At 38.2% G+C, this 19,110-nt stretch overlaps 1 protein-coding gene across 7 annotated transcripts in view; it reads left to right on the top strand.

The window, feature by feature from the left end:
• The window catches only part of ANO4 (anoctamin 4), a 1,520,875-nt gene that overhangs the window by 1,383,710 nt on the left and 118,055 nt on the right, over positions 1 to 19,110 (top strand). For all 7 annotated transcript variants that reach the window (XM_044087781.1, XM_044087780.1, XM_044087779.1 and 4 more), the window contains one exon: positions 9,020 to 9,125. In XM_044087781.1, coding sequence (XP_043943716.1) covers positions 9,020 to 9,125 — 106 coding nt within the window. The remainder of the gene's footprint in view (positions 1 to 9,019; positions 9,126 to 19,110) is intronic.

Below are 19,110 nucleotides of genomic sequence, written 5' to 3'. Positions count from 1 at the left end.
GCAAGCACTCAGAATAACTGCATGTGGATTTCTGAATTGCCACTGTAAACTTATTCCAATTAATGATAATGAAAACTGTGCACCTTGAACTTTAGGCTGGTAAGTGTGAACTGAATTGCTTGTGACCTAACTAATGGAGTTACAAGTAAGTGGTAATAATGACAGACTTTTTATAAACATGGTGCTAAAGTATTTTTAATAATAGCCTACTTCTGTGGCACAGAAGGAAGGACCAAGGTGACTGGGGTCAAATAACACCTCTGGCACTGGAGAAGCCCACCAGGGAGGAAGAGAAGTGAAACAGTGTAGTCCACTTGCTTATATCAGGGGGAGTGGAGAGCTGCAGACACTCACAGAGAACATATGCAGAATGAACTGGCTCCCCACCTAAGCACCATGTTCAATCATAGCCTCACGTCAGGCTTTCTGCCCACTGAATGGTGCACAGCAGCAGTTATCCCACTCCACAAAGGGGAAGCCACCACTGATCCCGGGAACTATTGCCCTATTAGCCTGATGAGCCTGGTCTGCAAGGCCATGGAACGTATCATTGTGGAACTCATAAACAAAGACAGTGGTAACCTCCAAACTCTGGACCCCACTCAGTTCGGGTTTATGAAAGGCAGATCAAGCCTCCTGAACCTGATCGACTTCTTTGAGGCAGTCACCAAAGCCATAGACAAGGGTAAGGAGATTCACACAGCCTATATTGACCTCACCAAGGCCTTCGACATCATCCCCCATTCTGGAATTATAGCTAAACTCACTAAACTAGGTATAAATCCATATGTCACAGGATGGGTTGCCAACTGGCTCACTGACAGAACCCACACTGTAAAAGTTGCAGACTCCAAATCTGACTTCAAACCAGTGACAAGTGGAGTACCACAGGGTTCAGTCCTGGGACTTCTCCTGTTTGGTATCTACTTCTCTGAAGTACAGGCTAACACAAAATGCCTTTAGCTAATGAGGTTTGCAGCTGACTGCAAACTAGGAACCATAGTCGAGTCCCCAAATGATGTGGACATCCTACAGAAGGGCCTCACTGAGACAGATGCCTGGTGTCAGAACCATGGTATCAAGCTCAATGCCAAAAAGTGCAGTGTCCCCTTTGGTAAAAACTCTGTACCCATGAACTACCACATAGGCAGCATTCTACTTAATGCCAAATGTGTGATAAGAGACCTTGGGACCCATGTGGACAGTAGTCTCTCCTTTGATAATCACATCGCCACAGTAGTCAGGAAATCCTTCTATGTGGCACATCTCATCACAAAAGGGTTCTAATCCAGGAAAAAAGAGGCCATTGTTCCCCTCTACTCGACACTCATTAAATGCATTATAGAGTACAACACCCCTTTTGGAATGTACCTCACAAGACATCTGCAGCAGCTGGAAAGGCCACAGAAGTACCTCACAAAGAAGATTACTGGCCTCAAACAGATGCCCTACACTGACCGTCTCAAAAAACTCCAGCTTTACTCTGTAGTATATCGCCTACTTGGAGGTGATCTCTGCCTAATAAATAAAGCTATGTCAAACCGAGAGTTGTTGGACATGCTACACTTAAAGAAATTCCAATCCCTCTGAACTACACACTCTAGGGACCTAAACCTTGTCACCACAATAAACAGGACATGCTGGAGAGATAGATTCCTGTCCCAGAGACTTCTCATACTTTGGAACAAGCTACCCATCTATGTCAAGCAAAGTTCCTCATTAGCACTCTTCAAGAAAAATCTTGATGAGTGGATGGGAGATAGGAAATACACTCCGGGGATCACTTCTGTGGCTCTGCTCAACAGGGGCACAGGAAAATAACTTTCTTGAGTGGCATAAGCAAGGGAACCTTGTTGGCTAGGCTTACTTAAGCCCTTGGGATGATAGCCTAGTACCTACGTATGAACCTATGAGATTTCTGTGGTGTAGACAGGAGGAAACCACTTCTCATGCCTGAGGGAAGGACACAGGACTGCATGCTAGCAATGTCTGTTATGAAAGTGAGGGACATCCAGTGAACTGCAATTGTAAAAATGTGGCACAAGTGAGCATATGAATCTTTCCCACATGTTATACATTGAAGCAATGACAGCTTAAACATTGCTCCTAATTTGAGGGGAGTAAGGTCGTAATTGTGCAATGAATGCCCCCCTTCGTCTCTGCAAGTCAACGTGAGTAATGTTTGGACAAAAAAAGAAAAACCTCAAACCACAAGTGATGGCCCCATCCAGTTGACCATTGCCCCATTGATAAGGAATGAATAATCAGAATGACTAGGAGGGGGCTGATGATCAACATATACTGGTGGGGAAGAAGTGTGAAAAATTTATATATATATATATATATATATATATATATATATATATATATATATAAAATTATTTTATTATTTTGATAAGATAAAATAATTATATTATTGTTTTTTGTTCATAAACATGGATTAAAACATTCTGACATGACTGCAATAAATGTCAAATACCAACAGCAGTAAGAAACTTTCATTTCATTATGTGTATAAAATATATTGAATATCGGATATTAAGATTACCAGCAGAGAAATAACTCTAAATATCAGTAGTCACACACTGTCCTGTAATGAAGCAAAATGTAATCAACCTTTGGAGCAGCAAAAGATCTGTTAGACTTGCACAAATGATAAACATAATGCAGCTAAACCAGACCATAGACTATAAATATATTACATGGATGTTATTATAAGAAACTACAACTTTGAAAAATATCAGATGAGCTACAACAGTGAAGGCATTAACAAATATTAGGAAATTTCTCTGTCTTAAAATTTTTTGCAAATATTTCCAAGTTAATAATGCTTTTTGATAAAATCACAGCACAGCTTCAGAGAAATGTATTCTCTTTTAAGCCAGTGTTTGGTAACAAAAAAAAATTAAAACTGAGAATAAGTATAATAGATAGTTGTCATCAAATGCATCGTACTGCATACTTACCTCAACAATCGATTTTACATCGCCCAGTTTTGATTATTCTTAATAACAGTTGGCCAAAACAAGCCAGCATATGGATCTTAATGACATCTTAAACGTTGCTCCTAATTTGGGGGGAGTCAGGTAGTGATTGTGCAACATGTTGTTGGTGTATAAATTTAGAAGAAGGCAAGCAGTTGTTTTTATTAGCAGTACGGTAAAAGCAGAAAGTATAAAAGTTGCTTATTGTTAAACATAAATAATACTAATAATAATAATAAAATGATGTCCTCTTGCACTGTCAATTCATTCCATATAGATGGAGGAGAAGTGTTGGCAGTGACAGAATTTATTTTCTTGGGCTCAAACATATCTGCAGATGGTGATTACAGCCATAAAATTAAAAAATGCTTGCTTTTAAGAAGATAAGTTATATCAGCTCTAGATGCGATGCTAAAAAACAGTATCAGCACACTGCAACAAAGGTCTGTATGGTCAAAGTTACGGTTATCCAGTAATAGTACATGGCTGTGAGAGTTGGACTACAAGTAAGGCTACACCCCACAAAATTGATACTTTTGAGCTGTGGCGCTGGACAAAACATCTGGGTAGTCCCTGGGCTGCAAGAAGGTCAGACCAGTCAGAATGAAGGAAATAAATCCAAACTGTTCACTACAAGGTCTGATAATAAAACAAAAGGTCAAATAATTTGCTCACATAGGGTTCACTAGAGAAGACCGTGCTGCTGGGAAAGAGTGAAGGCAAAAGAGGAGGAAGGGGTGGAAGAGGCTAAGGTGGATAGACAACATTAAGTAATTATTAAGAATTTGAAAGAACATAAAGAAGCAGTTTCTGACTGCCAGGCTTGGTATGTTAAAGTCCTTGAGGTCACAAAGAGTCAGATTTGATAACAACAGCTGAACAACAACAACAAGAGTTTATAGTCATTATTGCAGGTAGAGAGACCATCAGGCAAGGCATTGAACTCATGCAAGTGCACAGACCAATAAAAAGAAATGTGTAACACTGAATAGTAAGAACAAATGAAAATTCAGTTGTAAACTTTTTGGAATAAACAGCAGTTTGTTAAGATCATAGCTAAATAATTCTGAACACTTGGAAATAACTATTTTTACTTTAATTATAAAGTTAACTTTTGTTGAGCTTCCAATGGTCCCGGAACACTGAGTTCAGGGTTAATACACTCTTTTCTACCAGGCAATACACGTAAACATTACAGATCATAACAAAGGTTAGCATGCTTACTGAAGTATTATAACTATGTTAGGGTTACGTAAAATATGCACAAAGATGTAGTATCAAAACTTCAAGCAGCTTCTCTTCCTTAATAAAGTTTTTCAGATCTAGGGTCAGAATTTTTAAATGTTTGATGAAGCAACTCAATTGTTTATCTAAAAAGGGGATAGATCTGTGTGATATCTCTATTTTATAAACCACTGCCCAAGTCGCTGTGTTCCACAAATGGGATATTACTTTGTGAAAAAAAATGAAGAAATTAAGAATAACACAGTCATTGTAAAAACAGTAATAAAAGTATGCACTTCAGCTGCTCAGCTGCTCAAGCCCTCCACTGACTTTGGGATATGGACAGTTATTGAGGCTAACCCTTGGGATATTAAAAACTTTGAAATGGCTTTACTCGTTGACTTAAATCTGATGAAGATTGAATTATTGCAGAAATAGAAAATTCTAGGAAATATTAATTTTCGTTATTCAAGACTTTACTAGAAAACCATATTTAAGTTTGCTCTAGTTTTCTGTGTCAGTTTCTACTGTGTCTATGACAGATCCATGGTTACTTTAATAGAAGAATGGACATCCAGTTTACTATTTACCCTTAGCAGTTTTATCTCATTCAGGGATACATTAAAATATTATTCTAAGAAGATATTTGTTATCACATTTGGGGTTTTTAAAGGGAATAAAGTAAAATTTTCTAAGTTAAGCCTGTAATTAGATTTTTACCAGAATGGTTTATTATTTCTAATAATCTGAGAATAACTGTACCTGGAGTTTGAAAATGTAGCAATATGTTTTTAAACAAAAGAGGTAATGTTTTTGATTGAGTTATAAAATGATGCTTTCAATTTTGGGGTTAGTATTTTTGCAAATAACAGTTCTAGAGATGGAATAAGAAGGTTGGGTGATGAGGACGCACTTGCTTTTTGCCAGTTAAAGCTCTGATTCTGACAGTTGACCTTTAATAGATAAATACATTGGTTATGAATCATATAGGACTTTAGTAGCTTGCATATGCTTGATATTGAAAGCATATTTTTTAGTTGTGCAAAAAGAAAAGGCACACTAACACTATCAAAAGTTTTACTTGCATCACGGACACGAAGGTAGGAGAGTGGCACTGAAGAGAGAGAACTTGCTCTAGTTGACTTGAAACCCTGACAAAATGTCGAAAATGAGAAAACTAAGCGGGGTTGTTGATGATGATGATGATAGTGTGTGTGTGTGTGTGTGTGTGTGTGTGTGTGTGTGTGTGTGTGTGTGTGTGTGTGTGTGTGTGTGTAATGTAATATCAAAGGGACCTTTGAGAAATGATGTGGGAATGCTTTAGTTTAAAAATGAGGAACGAATTTAAAGTAATAAACTAAAAGTTACTTAAAATTAAACATCAAATAAAGATAATTATATTATATTTATTAAGATTGACTGTATCAAAGTAATAAAATACTGGCTTTTATACAAGTTATTCAACAGAAGTAGTACATTGTATAAGTATAACCACAATACAATGACAAATCAAAGCAAAATGCTGCATTGCTCTCAGTTAAAAAAAATGAACTATGTGTAGTTAGAGAGATAATGTTCACACTTCAGTTGGTATTTATCCAGATGTCATGAAAGTGGGTTTCAAGGGTGAGATATTAGTTAGTGAAGACTGGTAGGGAGCTGATGATTAAGAGACCACATTCCAAGTTAATGATCCCAACAGATGAAGAGAATGAAAGGGTTGGCATTTAATAATCAAAGGAATTGGACAAAAGTTTTATTTGTATGGAGGGAATCTTGTGCAGGCCAGTCGGTTAAGGTTAAGGATTTTGTATATCAGTAAGCATGAAGATTATCTGACTATTAGTATGCTTGGTAGAAGTTTTGCCTTAGTGAGGGAAAAGCAGTGGTTCTTGAATCAGGCTGATTTGTTGACAAATGTATAGATTTTGTTTAGTAGAGATTAGAGTCCTATGTAATTGATGGAACATCCTGCAGTCTCGAGTGGGGGGCTGTATTTTACTACAGGCATAAACATACCTTATGCATACCTTATAAAAGTAGTCCTTCCTGCCTTGGGTGCTTAAGGGAGAAAATTCTATGGCCAATAGCTAGGAGGTGCTTTAATGTAATAAATTTATAAATAAAATGTGTGGAGAAGGTAAATTGTGGATTGGGATGAAACATAAATGTTTAGAGTTCCAAAACACTGATTCACAGTACAGAGGAAATCTTACCACAAAAATACTTTAAACAAAAATATTTATTAAGCACTTTCATTCTTTCCACATCTAAGAACTTCTTCAGAATAAAAGCTTCAGCTTGCCAATACTATTTAAATATAAACACTGTGACATCATAATTGCTCTACAAATTACAAATAGTACCTTATTAGGAAAGACTATACCAAATTAAAAAAGCTAGAAATATAATTGCAATCAAACAACCAGATGTTGTTGTTGTGTCTTTTGGCTTTTCCCGGTTAGGGGTCGCCACAGCGGAACTCCGGTACGCTAATGATTGGCAGTATATTTTTACGTGTCGAGTTGCCAGCCCTGGTGCACAACCTTCAACGAAGGTACACCCGCTCATGCATGTTTCCACACAGAAGATGCTCTAGCTGAGAATCAAACAGGACAACGTCTTACTGTGAGGCGACAATGCTACCGCAGCACCACCACCGCAGTCACAATCAAACAACTAGATATAAAACATAAATGTTACTAATGTAGTTAAATATTATAATTTAATAAACTTTTGACTGAAATACAGTTATTACATTATCTGCCCTTAAGAATACCTGCCATTTTAACTCTAGATATTCCAGGTATTTATTAAAACCTTCGACAAACCTATTTCTATCTAACTTCTCTATTACTAAAAATTGAAACTTTTAAAATCTGTACAGGTCAATGCATGTCTAGCCAAGGAATTAGTCTTATCTTTTCTTTTAATAGCAAGCAGATGTTCTTTGATTCTGTCATTTAATGTTGTTATAGTTTTTCCCATGTAAAAACAATTGCAATTTGGACAACAACTAGGAGGTGCTTTAATGTAATAATTTCATAAATAAAATGTGTGGAGAAGGTAAATTGTGGATTGGGATGAAACATAAATATATAGAGTGTCACATGGCTATACAGCATGTAAGGTACTCCTTAATGGTGAGGTAACAGACCAGTCCTGGAGAGCTGGAAGTAGATAGCCCTGCTTTCTCATTTGTCAGGCTTTTGGTACTGCATTATAACGAGCACTTCAGTCATCATGTCCTTCTCCTGTGTGTGTGTGTGTTATGCATCCTTTAATCTACTCTACTATAATTACAGCAGACTGAACACATATTTATATGGAAAGCAACATTTGGAAAAGCATTTGCAGAAAAACTCAGAAGATCAAAGTCATGCTTATAAATAAAATTGGACAGGGTATTGTATGTATGTAATGAAATATGTATTTGCAAGAGGGCAAGCCCCCATACCTTGACGTCAGAGGCATTATCCCTCAACACCACACTTATTTTAACTCTATGGTCAGAATACCCTGGAGTAATGGGCAACACAGGATGTCAACCATGGCAAATGTTGCTTTTGCTGAAAGACAGAGCAAGCTGAAGGTCAAGCAATGACATCAGAGTGCAGAGAGCTCATCTGCCTTAACAAATTATCAGCTATACAGCAGTTAAGCCTTAGCTGAAAAGTTTTACTATAAGCTTCCTTGGTGCATGTTAATATAGAAATGTATCTCATGCACTAGCATACCTTTTCCTAAATACATTCACTTTTGAGCTGTTTAGATTTAATGAATGGTGCTTCCCCTGTTTATGGATTTGAGAAAGTGTAATGAGAAAGTGTAATGAACCATATATTCTATGCTGCAGTTATCTAATGTTATATTAATACTGCAGATTTGTAGTTATCATCATTATATGTTCTTTTGCACCCTCTTGAGAAGCTTTTCATTAATGTATGATGAAATAATTTACCCACGGCTGCAAAATACTGCTATTTGATGCTCTTTCAGGTAGTTGTTGTTTGTCTTTTGATTTTTCCTGGTTATGGGTTGCCACAGCGGAACTCCGGTCCACTAATGATTGGCAGTTGGGTTTTTTTTTTTTGGTTTTTTTATGGTGTCAAGTTGCCAGCCCGATGCCCAACCTTCAACAAAGGCATGCCCATTCAACGCATGTCTTTTGAACGCCCACTCGACCACGGGGAGGACATGCAGATGCCCCACAGAAGGCACTCCCAACCCAAGCCAAGAATCAAACAGGAGAACCTCTTGCTGGGAGGCAACAATGCTACTGCTGCACCACCGCGGCTGTCTTGATGCTCGGTCAGGTATATTGCATTATTATGAAAGAGTGATTTTTTTTTTTTTGCATTTTTTTTTTCTTAACAGTATAGCCAATAAAAAGATTTGTTATACCACAAGAGAAAGAAAGAAAATGATTATATCTTCAGGTTCATGTTCAAGTTTTTTACTTGGTCATTTTAGGCAAATCCTATTTTCCACATAAAAAGAATATACAATCAAATATAACAATTGCCCAAAAAGCATAACATTTCACAATCACAGTAAATGAAGTTTTACTTAAGAAAGTAATAGTTTTTAAAAACATGCAAACTAAGATGTGGAAATAAAAACTTAAAATAAGATTTTTAGAAATGTCTAAAGTTGTACAAAGTGTTGAATTGCTGTACGTAATTTTCACAGACAGGCATGCACCGTATTCTCAAAGCTTGTTGCTTATGTTACAGTTGTGAGTAAAGCAAATCTATAAACAAGATGGCTGACTGACTTTGATTAAAATAAATGCATTTATTCCCTTTCAGATACCGAGATTATCGAGCCCATCCTGAGGCAAAGGAGCCGTATGTCTACACATTACAGTTCTGGCATGTTCTGGCAGCACGCTTGGCCTTTATCATTGTATTTGAGGTAATTTGCTATTGGTCCATTTTGCACATTTTGTTGAATTGTGTCTTTAAAGCAAGGAGTATCTCTGCATTATATTTCAGCACCTCTGTAAAGTCTGCTGAATAGATTAAGGTGACAACAGCATCAAATTCTAAAGGTGTGAACTGACAGACATCATTGCTCATTTCTAAAGATAAATTCACAAACATAATGTGTAATGAATACACAACTGGTGCAGGTCTCTTTAAACACACGATGGACTACATTGCATAAGATTTTAGTTAGCAGATCCATTGACATTCTTTAAGAAAAATAGGGATCCATTCAGGATACTGTAGACTGAGTTACCAAGACAATCCATAGGCAAGACAAATCATAAGAAACAAATATGCTGAACTGGTTATGTATTTAATCTTTTTTCTAGCCCTTAATATAGAGCTTATGGCTCTTATATCCAGTTATCATATTTTGAGATTCTTACTAATGAAACCCATTTTAAAATCAGACTTAAGATACAGGTGGTAACCATTTAAATACCTGAAACTCATAAGAGTGGCTCCTGGAGCAGAGCAGCAATACAGAATGTGTAAAACTAGAGGATTTCTGCACTAAGTCAGAGATCATCATATCTTGGGATATTCCCCATTTCTCTGAGGCACAGTATATAATATAAGAAGCAAGGGTGTGGAAGTTGCAGGGGTCTTTCCCCCTGCAAAAAATAAATAATTTAAAAGTAGAACAACATGTTTTTGACATTCACTGTTCTCCTTTTCAATCACAACCTTTCGTGTATGTTATTTTAGAATTTATATTTACAGGTGTTGAAATTGCAATACAGAACCAGTATTGTCTCCTGGCCTACCTTATCTGGTATACAGTAGCTACAAGTTTGTGATGGGTGGCCCCATGTTTAGGGTTTCAGCCTCTTCTCTGACAAGTGTGTTTTACTGATTTATAGATACATGAACTGTCAGTGGAAGATAAATTGCATAATTCAATCCTAAAGGAAGGGCAGCTTAACATGTTAGTGTCACCACCATAACCCATATACTACAGTACCCCTTCCTCTTCATTAATTTCATCCCACCCAACCTATATTTAAATATGTCCTCTAATAAGCCAGTAAACACTTCTAGTGCAAATGCATTACAAATTCAGCACTTTCTCCTTTGACGCTGTCTTTCCTTTCAGGTCTGGACTTGCCAGCAGATGGTATATTTTCATGGATTTCTATGCATCTCATTCTTTCCTTTGTCAGCACTTTGTTACAGCCATCAGCTTATTTCTTTCTGTTTTTGGCCTCTCTTCACCTGTGATTAAATATGTGGTAAGTGATTAAAACTGCCCCCACCCTCTCCCACCATTAGCAATTCATTATCTCTCTTCAAAGAGGACTGAAACTTAATGGTGTCTTGTTAAAATATGGAGAAGAATTTTTTTTTATTCCATCCACACCTCTTCATGCCAGCATACAGTGCAAACAATGCAGGCTGGCTCTGCATATTTCCATATATGAGTGTATTGCAAATGCACTGTACTGCATAAGTCATCCCTGTCTTGTTCCACTAAATTCCTATAGGTAGTTCCTCTTCTCTACCAGGAGTGCTCATAGACAGGAAAAGTCCACGGCTACTAAGTATGAAAAGACATGGCTGTCTGAGTTTACTTCTTAGTTGACCCTCCAGTACTGTGACCACTAGCTAAATTCTGTCACCAGTAGAGCAAACATATGCCTTACCTAAGTGCCAGTGACCTATCCATATACTTACCTTTTAAAGTATGAGAGTCGGGACCATGTCCACCATGTCCCAGAATCCCTACAGGCTGCATAAGCCCAGAGCTTGTAGCCTGTACTTACCCCAGCCCATCTGTTGCTTTTTCACAATTCAAAGTTCTCTGCTTGGATCCTTTCCAAACATCCATCTAGTGACCTTCTTGTTTTACAAATTCTAGACACAGTGGAATGGTAAAAAAAAGCATGTTAGCTTTGTGACACAGTCACCATGATTGTACATTCCAGCATCATTTTGTCCCTATGTCTGTTGTAAATATGCACACACACACACACACACACACACACACACACACACACACACACACACACACACACACACACACAAACACACACGCACAAACTCACACACACATATGTGTGTGTGTGTGTGTGTGTGTGTGTGTGTGTGTGTGTGTGTGTGTGTGTGTATATATATATATATATATATATATATACATATATATATATTATATATATATATATATATATATATATATATATATATACTTATACATTTCTTTACAATATTCTCTAATAAATGCATGTTTTGTCAATAGAGTATAGTGCTGTCCCTTGAAACTAAAAGTTGCTTTGGTCAGCATCCAGAGATGTTGAATATGAGCTTGTTGACTGCTGCTGTGGTGTGTCAGCTGTGCTTGTTTGCAGGTTAGTGAGTATTGCGGCTTTGGGTTAGAATAATTGTTGGGTAATGGTGTCGTAAGGGTATATGGGTGTGTGTATGCACATGCACCTGACTGTTTCTGGGTTAGGGTTAGACTAAGTGCTAGTTAAAGTAATAGTTTTACTATTCTGTGTGTGTGATGATGCGTGTGTGCCTGTGTGTCTGTGCTTCTCTTGCAGAGGTATAGTTAAGGTGGGTTAAAGGGGGCAGCTGCTCTAGGTGCAAGGTGTCAGGAGATGTGACTGGTAGTACCAGCATTCATTTCCTAAACATAGTCATGTCTGAAATGCCTCAGCCCTTAGTGTGCAGCATACTGTAGGACCTCTGTTTACAAATGAATGCTCATGCTACATTTGCACTGACGTCTGAAGCAGATCAACACTCTGGGTGTAGTTTTTAGCTGTAGCAAGCTGATTGTTACACTTGTAGAAAGCAGTCTGCTACAGTTTAACAAATATTTATTTATTTAGTTATTTATTTATTTATTTTAATCTGTCCTCATCTCAAAGACAGGAACATTTTTTTCCAGTCCTTAACTTAGATTTTGGTGGTGAGGAGCAGACCATGAAACTGCACCATGTACTGTAAGACCTAGCTATAACGCTGCTGTCTTGTGAAGTAGTTATGTTAAAGAAAAGATTTTGGTAAGGTATAGTGCAAGACTTGGGTTACAGGCAGCAGCAGGGTTAGAGGTAAGGTTAATACATGAGTAGAACAATTGCAAAATGGACTCAGTTTGGAGAATTCAGCTCAGCACCTTGCAACATATAGCAAACAAGCCATGAATGCTACTGCATGGAGTGATGGCCCATTCTGATAATGCTTAAGTGGTGTTACACTGAGTTTGTTTTCATAGTAATACCATTTATTCACAGTTTTGTGTTTGAAGTTGCAGGACTCGCAGTTAACACTAGTGCACTGATTCATGCATTCATGACTTGTTTGCTCCACTTTGTTACACATTAAGCTAAATGCTCCATACTACGACCAGTATAAACATAGCTGGTAAAATATTATCTGCTTTTCAGCAGTTCCAGTCATTTGTAAGTCATTAGCTGGATGGTAAAAGAAAGGTTTCCTTAGTATTTTTATGAGAACATATGTACTTATTTAGTTAGGGTAAAAGTGGCAGTGTGACTCACATGAGTCCAGTAACTGTGAGCTCAAAATTGCCGACGGGAAATCTGAATTTGTTGTATTACTGAGTATTTGTCTTCCTCCATTGTACAGTGATCCTGGAGATACATAAACGTAGCAGAGTTGTGGATACACAGCACCCCCTAGTGGGGGGTGCTGGGGGTGATGGTCCATTGAAAAAAAATGCTTTAATGGTGTTACATTGAGTTTCAGTACTCATAAGGAATAACATCAGTGTACAGTTTTGTGTTTGAACTTGCAGGACTTACAATTCACACTACTGCCATGGAATCATTTAATAGAGCAAGTTCATTGATTAATGCATTCATGGCTCATTTGCTACGAGTTGCTCCATAGAGGGGGTAGATAGCTATTCCGCCACCCAGTGCCATACCTTGAGCTGGTGCCACCCGAAACTCTTAAGTTTTTTACATTGTTGCAAATGCTTGCTAGATTTAGCAAGCAAATGCTACAATATATGTAGCATATGGAGCACTGAGTGCTTCAGATCTACCTATAAATACAATACTGGTATGCAAATGCCAGTAATGCACTGCACTGAAGACTAGCCCTCATCTGCTGATCATGTTCATTACTGTTTTGCATCCCAGGCAGCTGTCTCCTTTGCACCAGCCTAGATACACTACTGTTGCTACATGCTGATCTAAACACTCCAGACTGAGACCAATATAAACTGGATCTGACTCTATTACTAAAGCCAAAACAACCCGGGCTAACAGATTTTTGCCTGATTTTGCTTAATACTGAGTATACTATTGCAGCCCTCAGAATTTCTAGCTGATTTTAGTGACTGTGTTTTGAAATAATTTATTGTTATTTTCTCTGGTGGCAGAAAAGGACACCAGTATAGTTGTACGTTTCCACTTGCTACTGAGTTGTAAAAAAGTGTACTGCTGTGATTGATGTCCCCTGCTAAGCTGTCTTACTGTTTTTTTCTTGCTATAAATATGGACTTTTAGTATGGACTGCCACATCACCACAATATGTGCTGTACAAACACAAGCGACTTTATCTACATCTATACTCATATCGCCACCTACTCCCAGACATTGTATTGCCTGCTGTTACCAGTGGAACATACGAAGACCTGTAGCTTTGCGATCAACCATGGTGTGCTCTTAGGTTACTGTCCAGTCCTCCCAGCTGACCTCAGCTGCTTTTTGTTGCTCATAAATTCGCAGTTGCCATCTTACCAAACAAATGCTGTTGGATTATAGGTAGACACACTAGCCATGCCCTTTCCACAGAACGATTCTTCCATACCTGTTACTTCTTACTAATAGCTCAGTCTGTGTATTTATGCATATGGCATCTCATTTAATTACATATAGGTTACTCTGTATTAGTCTGTGTATCCCTCCATAAATTAATTCACTTAGCTACACTTCTCCATAGAATAACTCATCTAGTTATATAAAGTTTATTATTTGCACCTCTAAACTAATTTCCCAGATCACTATTCCCAAATAACTAGACTGCAGTGGTGGTGCTGCGGTAGCGTTGTCGCCTCACAGTAAGATGTCCTGTTCGATTCTCAGCTAAAGCGTCTTCTGTGTGGAGACATGCGTGAATGGGCATACCTTCTTTGAAGGTTGTGCATCAGAGCTGGCAACGCGGCATGTAATAATCTACTGCCAATCATTAGTGGACCGGAGTTCCACTGTGGTGACCCCTAACCGGGAAACACAGAAAGACACAACAACAACAACAACTAGACAACAAGTTGAAGGCCAGCCTGCTTGTTTCCCTTTTATTGCCAGCATCTTTAGCACTTTGCATTCTCAGGCAAGGTAGAAATTCCTTATATTCATAGATAACAAACGCATGCTTAACACAAATGATTCTGTCTGTGAGAGGCACAAATATATAATTAATTTGGAGGCTTCCTTCACACTGAATTGCATGTTCTGTGAGCACCACACACATCCACCACAAAACGCAAATTAAAATGTCTTATGCTGAGACTATAATAAAGTCTTTACCAAAGCCTCCTACAACTACAAAGATTAGGTTTCAGTGACAATTCTCCATTCCACACACCTAAAATAAAGAGTGGCCAAAAATCTAATAATTTCAAGTCTGTTACTCCAAACACACTACTAATTAAAACGCCTTAGTGATAGGTGACTCTATAGTTAGCACACACATTCCACCCTCAAAAGGCTAGACAAATATAGGGCTACTGTGAGTTGTCTTTCAGGCACTAGGAATTCTGACATCGCCATGGGTCTAAAGACCTTTCACCTTACAAGTATGACTACAACATAGTAGTTGCCCATATGAGAGTGAATGACTTGGGACACAAAACCCAGAGAGGCATGCACAGAGATATTTTGGAATTTTTCATGCATGTGAAAAATGCAGGCAAGACACTGGCCCTGAGTTGAATACTTCCTTCTCCAAGAAGGATGCCTTGGTACAAAGAAAAAGATAATTGGCTTCAGCAATTTGTTACTTTGTGTCATTCCAGGGGAATCCGCTACATTTCACCATGGGATGACACACACTTGATAGTCCAACATGCTTCACAAAGGATGGCATGTACCTGTTGTTCCAAAGTTTCTGTATACTGGCTAATGCTTTTCTACCTCACAAATACTTGTTTTAGACAGTACCCAGTTAATGGACATTTCAAACAAACATGTCTAATCCAAAACTGTATCAGATTTAGGTGTGTCTTCTCAATGTCAAAAGTATCAAATGCAAATTGCGTAACCTTGAGGCTCTCCTGCCTTTGGAATGCATCCATGTTTTATAATTACTCACTCTGTACCTCAGTTTTCCACCTATCATGCCTTCAAAGGAGTTAATTTATGGAGGTCTACACTTCTAATGGCAACCGTGGTGGTGCTTCTGTATTTGTCAAGGATCATATCACCTCAAGGCACATTCCCAGAGACAAATAAACTGAACTCATGGAACTCAAAGATTATTCTAAACAGATGAAACTATCAATTTACATCCTGTTATAGGACAACCTCCATATCTGACGATCATATAAAATTCCAAAATGTACTAGATGAACTCCATATTAATTAGAATTCCATTATATTGGAAGACTCTAGCTACCCTTCAATACACTGGGGCATCTATTACCTCCAGTGTAGGGTGTGCCAGATGTTCCTAGATTTAATAAATAAAACACTCCATGGAACAGATAGTTAACAAACTAATTACAGGAGATAATATACTCAATCTGGCCATTATGTATATAGCCACTTATGGAGTATTTATCTTTCTCTTTCCAGGTTAAACTGGATCATAAATTTGTGGCATTCACCTTCAAAACCTCTAAAGCTTTTGCAGCAAAGATTTCCGAACTCAACAGTTTCAAGCAAACTAACCTCATCTAGATGATATTTCAAAATTCACTTCTGGAAACATCAGTTTCAACATTGCCACAGCAGGTAGCTTCACAAAGGAATTTTACATCCATTTAGATAAATGCATAGTAATGGCTGTCCTAAAACACAATGGGAAATTCAAAACTGCTACAATGGCAATCCACCAGCATAAATGAATTTAACAACAGAAGGAAAATGTATTATTTATTGATTTGTTAACATGTTTACCAAGATCATTCAAATGGATCAGAAATGTAACCCCTTTTCAGAGGAAGCCCATGGAGAAAAGTTCCAAATATCAAGATGAGACTAGAGAAAGTACACAAAAGAAAAAAATATATATAATAATTTTCCTAGAAGGTCAGTATAATAATATAAAATAAGTTTATGAGCAAACAATAGCAAGGTAGGAATTAATCTTACAGATTTACAATAGATTGTATTGACAGTTGGTCGCAATTATATTCAGAAAGCAGATCCGAGGTGGATCAGTTTTAAGAATCAGTCACATTCATATACAGAGCACAACAGGGATTGTAGTTGCAATGCAGTATAGGCAATACAAGAGGGGTAGTATTAGAGAGAAGTTCTCATCTAATACCCAGATAGAGTGGAGTTGAAAATAGGTAAGGAGAGAGAAAAATCTAGGCCTAGAGGAGTTACAGTAAGTGTATTCGGGAAATAGAAAGAAAGAAAGGAAAGCAGAGTTGGCAAGATTAGGGGAAATAGCAGGCAGCAAAACGGTGGAGCTGGAGAAGAGGAAAAATGAGGAACAGAATAAACTAGGCAGGAAGCATTTACAGTCTGTGTATCAGTAAGATATGAAACAAGGGAAAAAGGCAAAATAGTACAGAGGAAGGCATGCTGTATGGTAAATGACATAATTTTATAAATTATCACGGAACTAAGGAGACAAGAGGGAAGAAAAGCTGTCTGGAAAGATGAAAACAGTGTTCGGTTACCATGGTGTGAAACAAGAGAAGGGAAGGGAAGAAAAGCTGTCTGGAAAGATGACGACAGTGTACGGTTACCATGGCGTGAAACCAGACATGGGAAGAAAAGCTGTCTGAAAAGATGAAGACAGTGTACGGTTACCATGGAGTGAAACAAGAGAAGGGAAGAAAAGCTGTCTGGAAAGATGAAAACAGTGTTCGGTTACCATGGTGTGAAACAAGAGAAGGAAAGAAAAGCTGTCTGGAAGGATGAAGACAGTGTACAATTACCATGGTGTGAAACAAGAGAAGGGAAGAAAAGCTGCCTGGAAAGATGAAGACAGTGTACAGTTACCATGGTGTGAAACAAGAGAAGGGAAGAAAAGCTGTCTGGAAAGATGAAGACAGTGTACGGTTACCATGGTGTGAAACCAAAGAAGGGAAGAAAAGCTGTCTGGAAAGATGAAGACAGTGTACGGTTACCATGGAGTGAAACAAGAGAAGGGAAGAAAAGCTGTCTGGAAAGATGAAAACAGTGTTCAGTTACCATGGTGTGAAACAAGAGAAGGGAAGAAAAGCTGTCTGGAAGGATGAAGACAGTGTACAATTACCATGGTGTGAAACAAGAGAAGGGAAGAAAAGCTGTCTGGAAAGATGAAGACAGTGTACAATTACCATGGAATGAAACCAGAGAAGGGAAGAAAAGCTGTCTGGAAAGATGAAGACAGTGCACGGTTTCCATGGTGTGAAACAAGAGATGGGAAGAAAAATTGTCTGGAAAGATGAAAACAGTGTACGGTTACCATGGAGTGAAACAAGAGAAGGGAAGAAAAGCTGTCTGGAAAGATGAAAACAGTGTTAGGTTACCATGGTGTTAAACAAGAGAAGGGAAGAAAAGCTGTCTGGAAAGATGAAGACAGTGTACGGTTACCATGGTGTGAAACCAGACAAGGGAAGAAAAGCTGTCTGGAAAGATGAAGACAGTGTACGGTTACATTGGTGTGAAACCAAACAAGGGAAGAAAAGCTGTCTGGAAAGATGAAGACAGTGTACGGTTACCATGGTGTGAAACCAGACAAGGGAAGAAAAGCTGTATGGAAAGATGAAGACAGTGCATGGTTACCATGGTGTGAAACCAGAGAAGAGAAGAAGCTGTCTGAAAAGATGAAGACAGTGTATGGTTACCATAGTGTGAAACAAGCGAAGGGAAGAAAAGCTGTCAGGAAAGATGAAGACAGTGTATGGTTACCATGGTGTGAAACAGGAGAAGGGAAGAAAAGCTGTCTGGAAAGATGAAGGCAGTGTATAGTTACTATGGTGTGAGACAAGAGAAGGAAAGAAAAACTGTCTGGAAAGATGAAGACAGTGTATGGTTACCATGGTGTGAAACAAGAGAAGGAAAGAAAAGCTGTCTGTAAAGATGAAAACAGTGTACTGTTACCATGGGGTGAAACAAGAGAAGGGAAGAAAAGCTGTCTGGAAAGATGAAGACAGTGTATGGTTACCATGGTGTGAAACAAGAGAAGGAAAGAAAAGCTGTCTGGAAAGATGAAAACAGTGTACGGTTACCATGAGGTGAAACAAGAGAAGGGAAGAAAAGCTGTCTGGAAAGATGAAGACAATGTATGGTTACCATGGTGTGAAACCATAAATGGGAAGAAAAGCTGTCTGGAAAGATGAAGACAGTGTACGATTACCATGGTGTGAAACCATAAAAGGGAAGAAAAGCTGACTGGAAAGATGAAGACAGTGTACGGTTACAATGGTGTGAAACCAGAGAAGAGAAGAAAAGCTGTCTGGAAAGATGAAGACAATGTACATTTACCATGGTGTGAAACAAGAAAAGGAAAGAAAAGCTGTCTGGAAAGATGAAGACAGTGTACGGTTACCATGGTGTGAAACCAGAGAAGGGAAGAAAAGCTGTCTGGAAAGATGAAGACAGTGTACGGTTACCATGGTGTGAAACAAGAGAAGGGTAGAAAAGCTGTCTGGAAAGATAAAGACAGTGTACAGTTACCATGATGTGAAACCAGAGAAGGGAAGAAAAGCTGTCTGGAAAGATGAAGACAGTGTACAGTTACCATGGTGTGAAACAAGAGAAGGGTAGAAAAGCTGT

The sequence above is a fragment of the Protopterus annectens genome, chromosome 11.part0, assembly GCF_019279795.1.
Source record: "Protopterus annectens isolate FY-2018-M chromosome 11.part0, PAN1.0, whole genome shotgun sequence".
In the NCBI taxonomy this organism is placed as follows: domain Eukaryota; kingdom Metazoa; phylum Chordata; order Ceratodontiformes; family Protopteridae; genus Protopterus; species Protopterus annectens.
The sequence above is the reverse complement of the archived record's forward strand: the minus strand, read 5'-3'. Positions and strand labels throughout refer to the sequence as shown.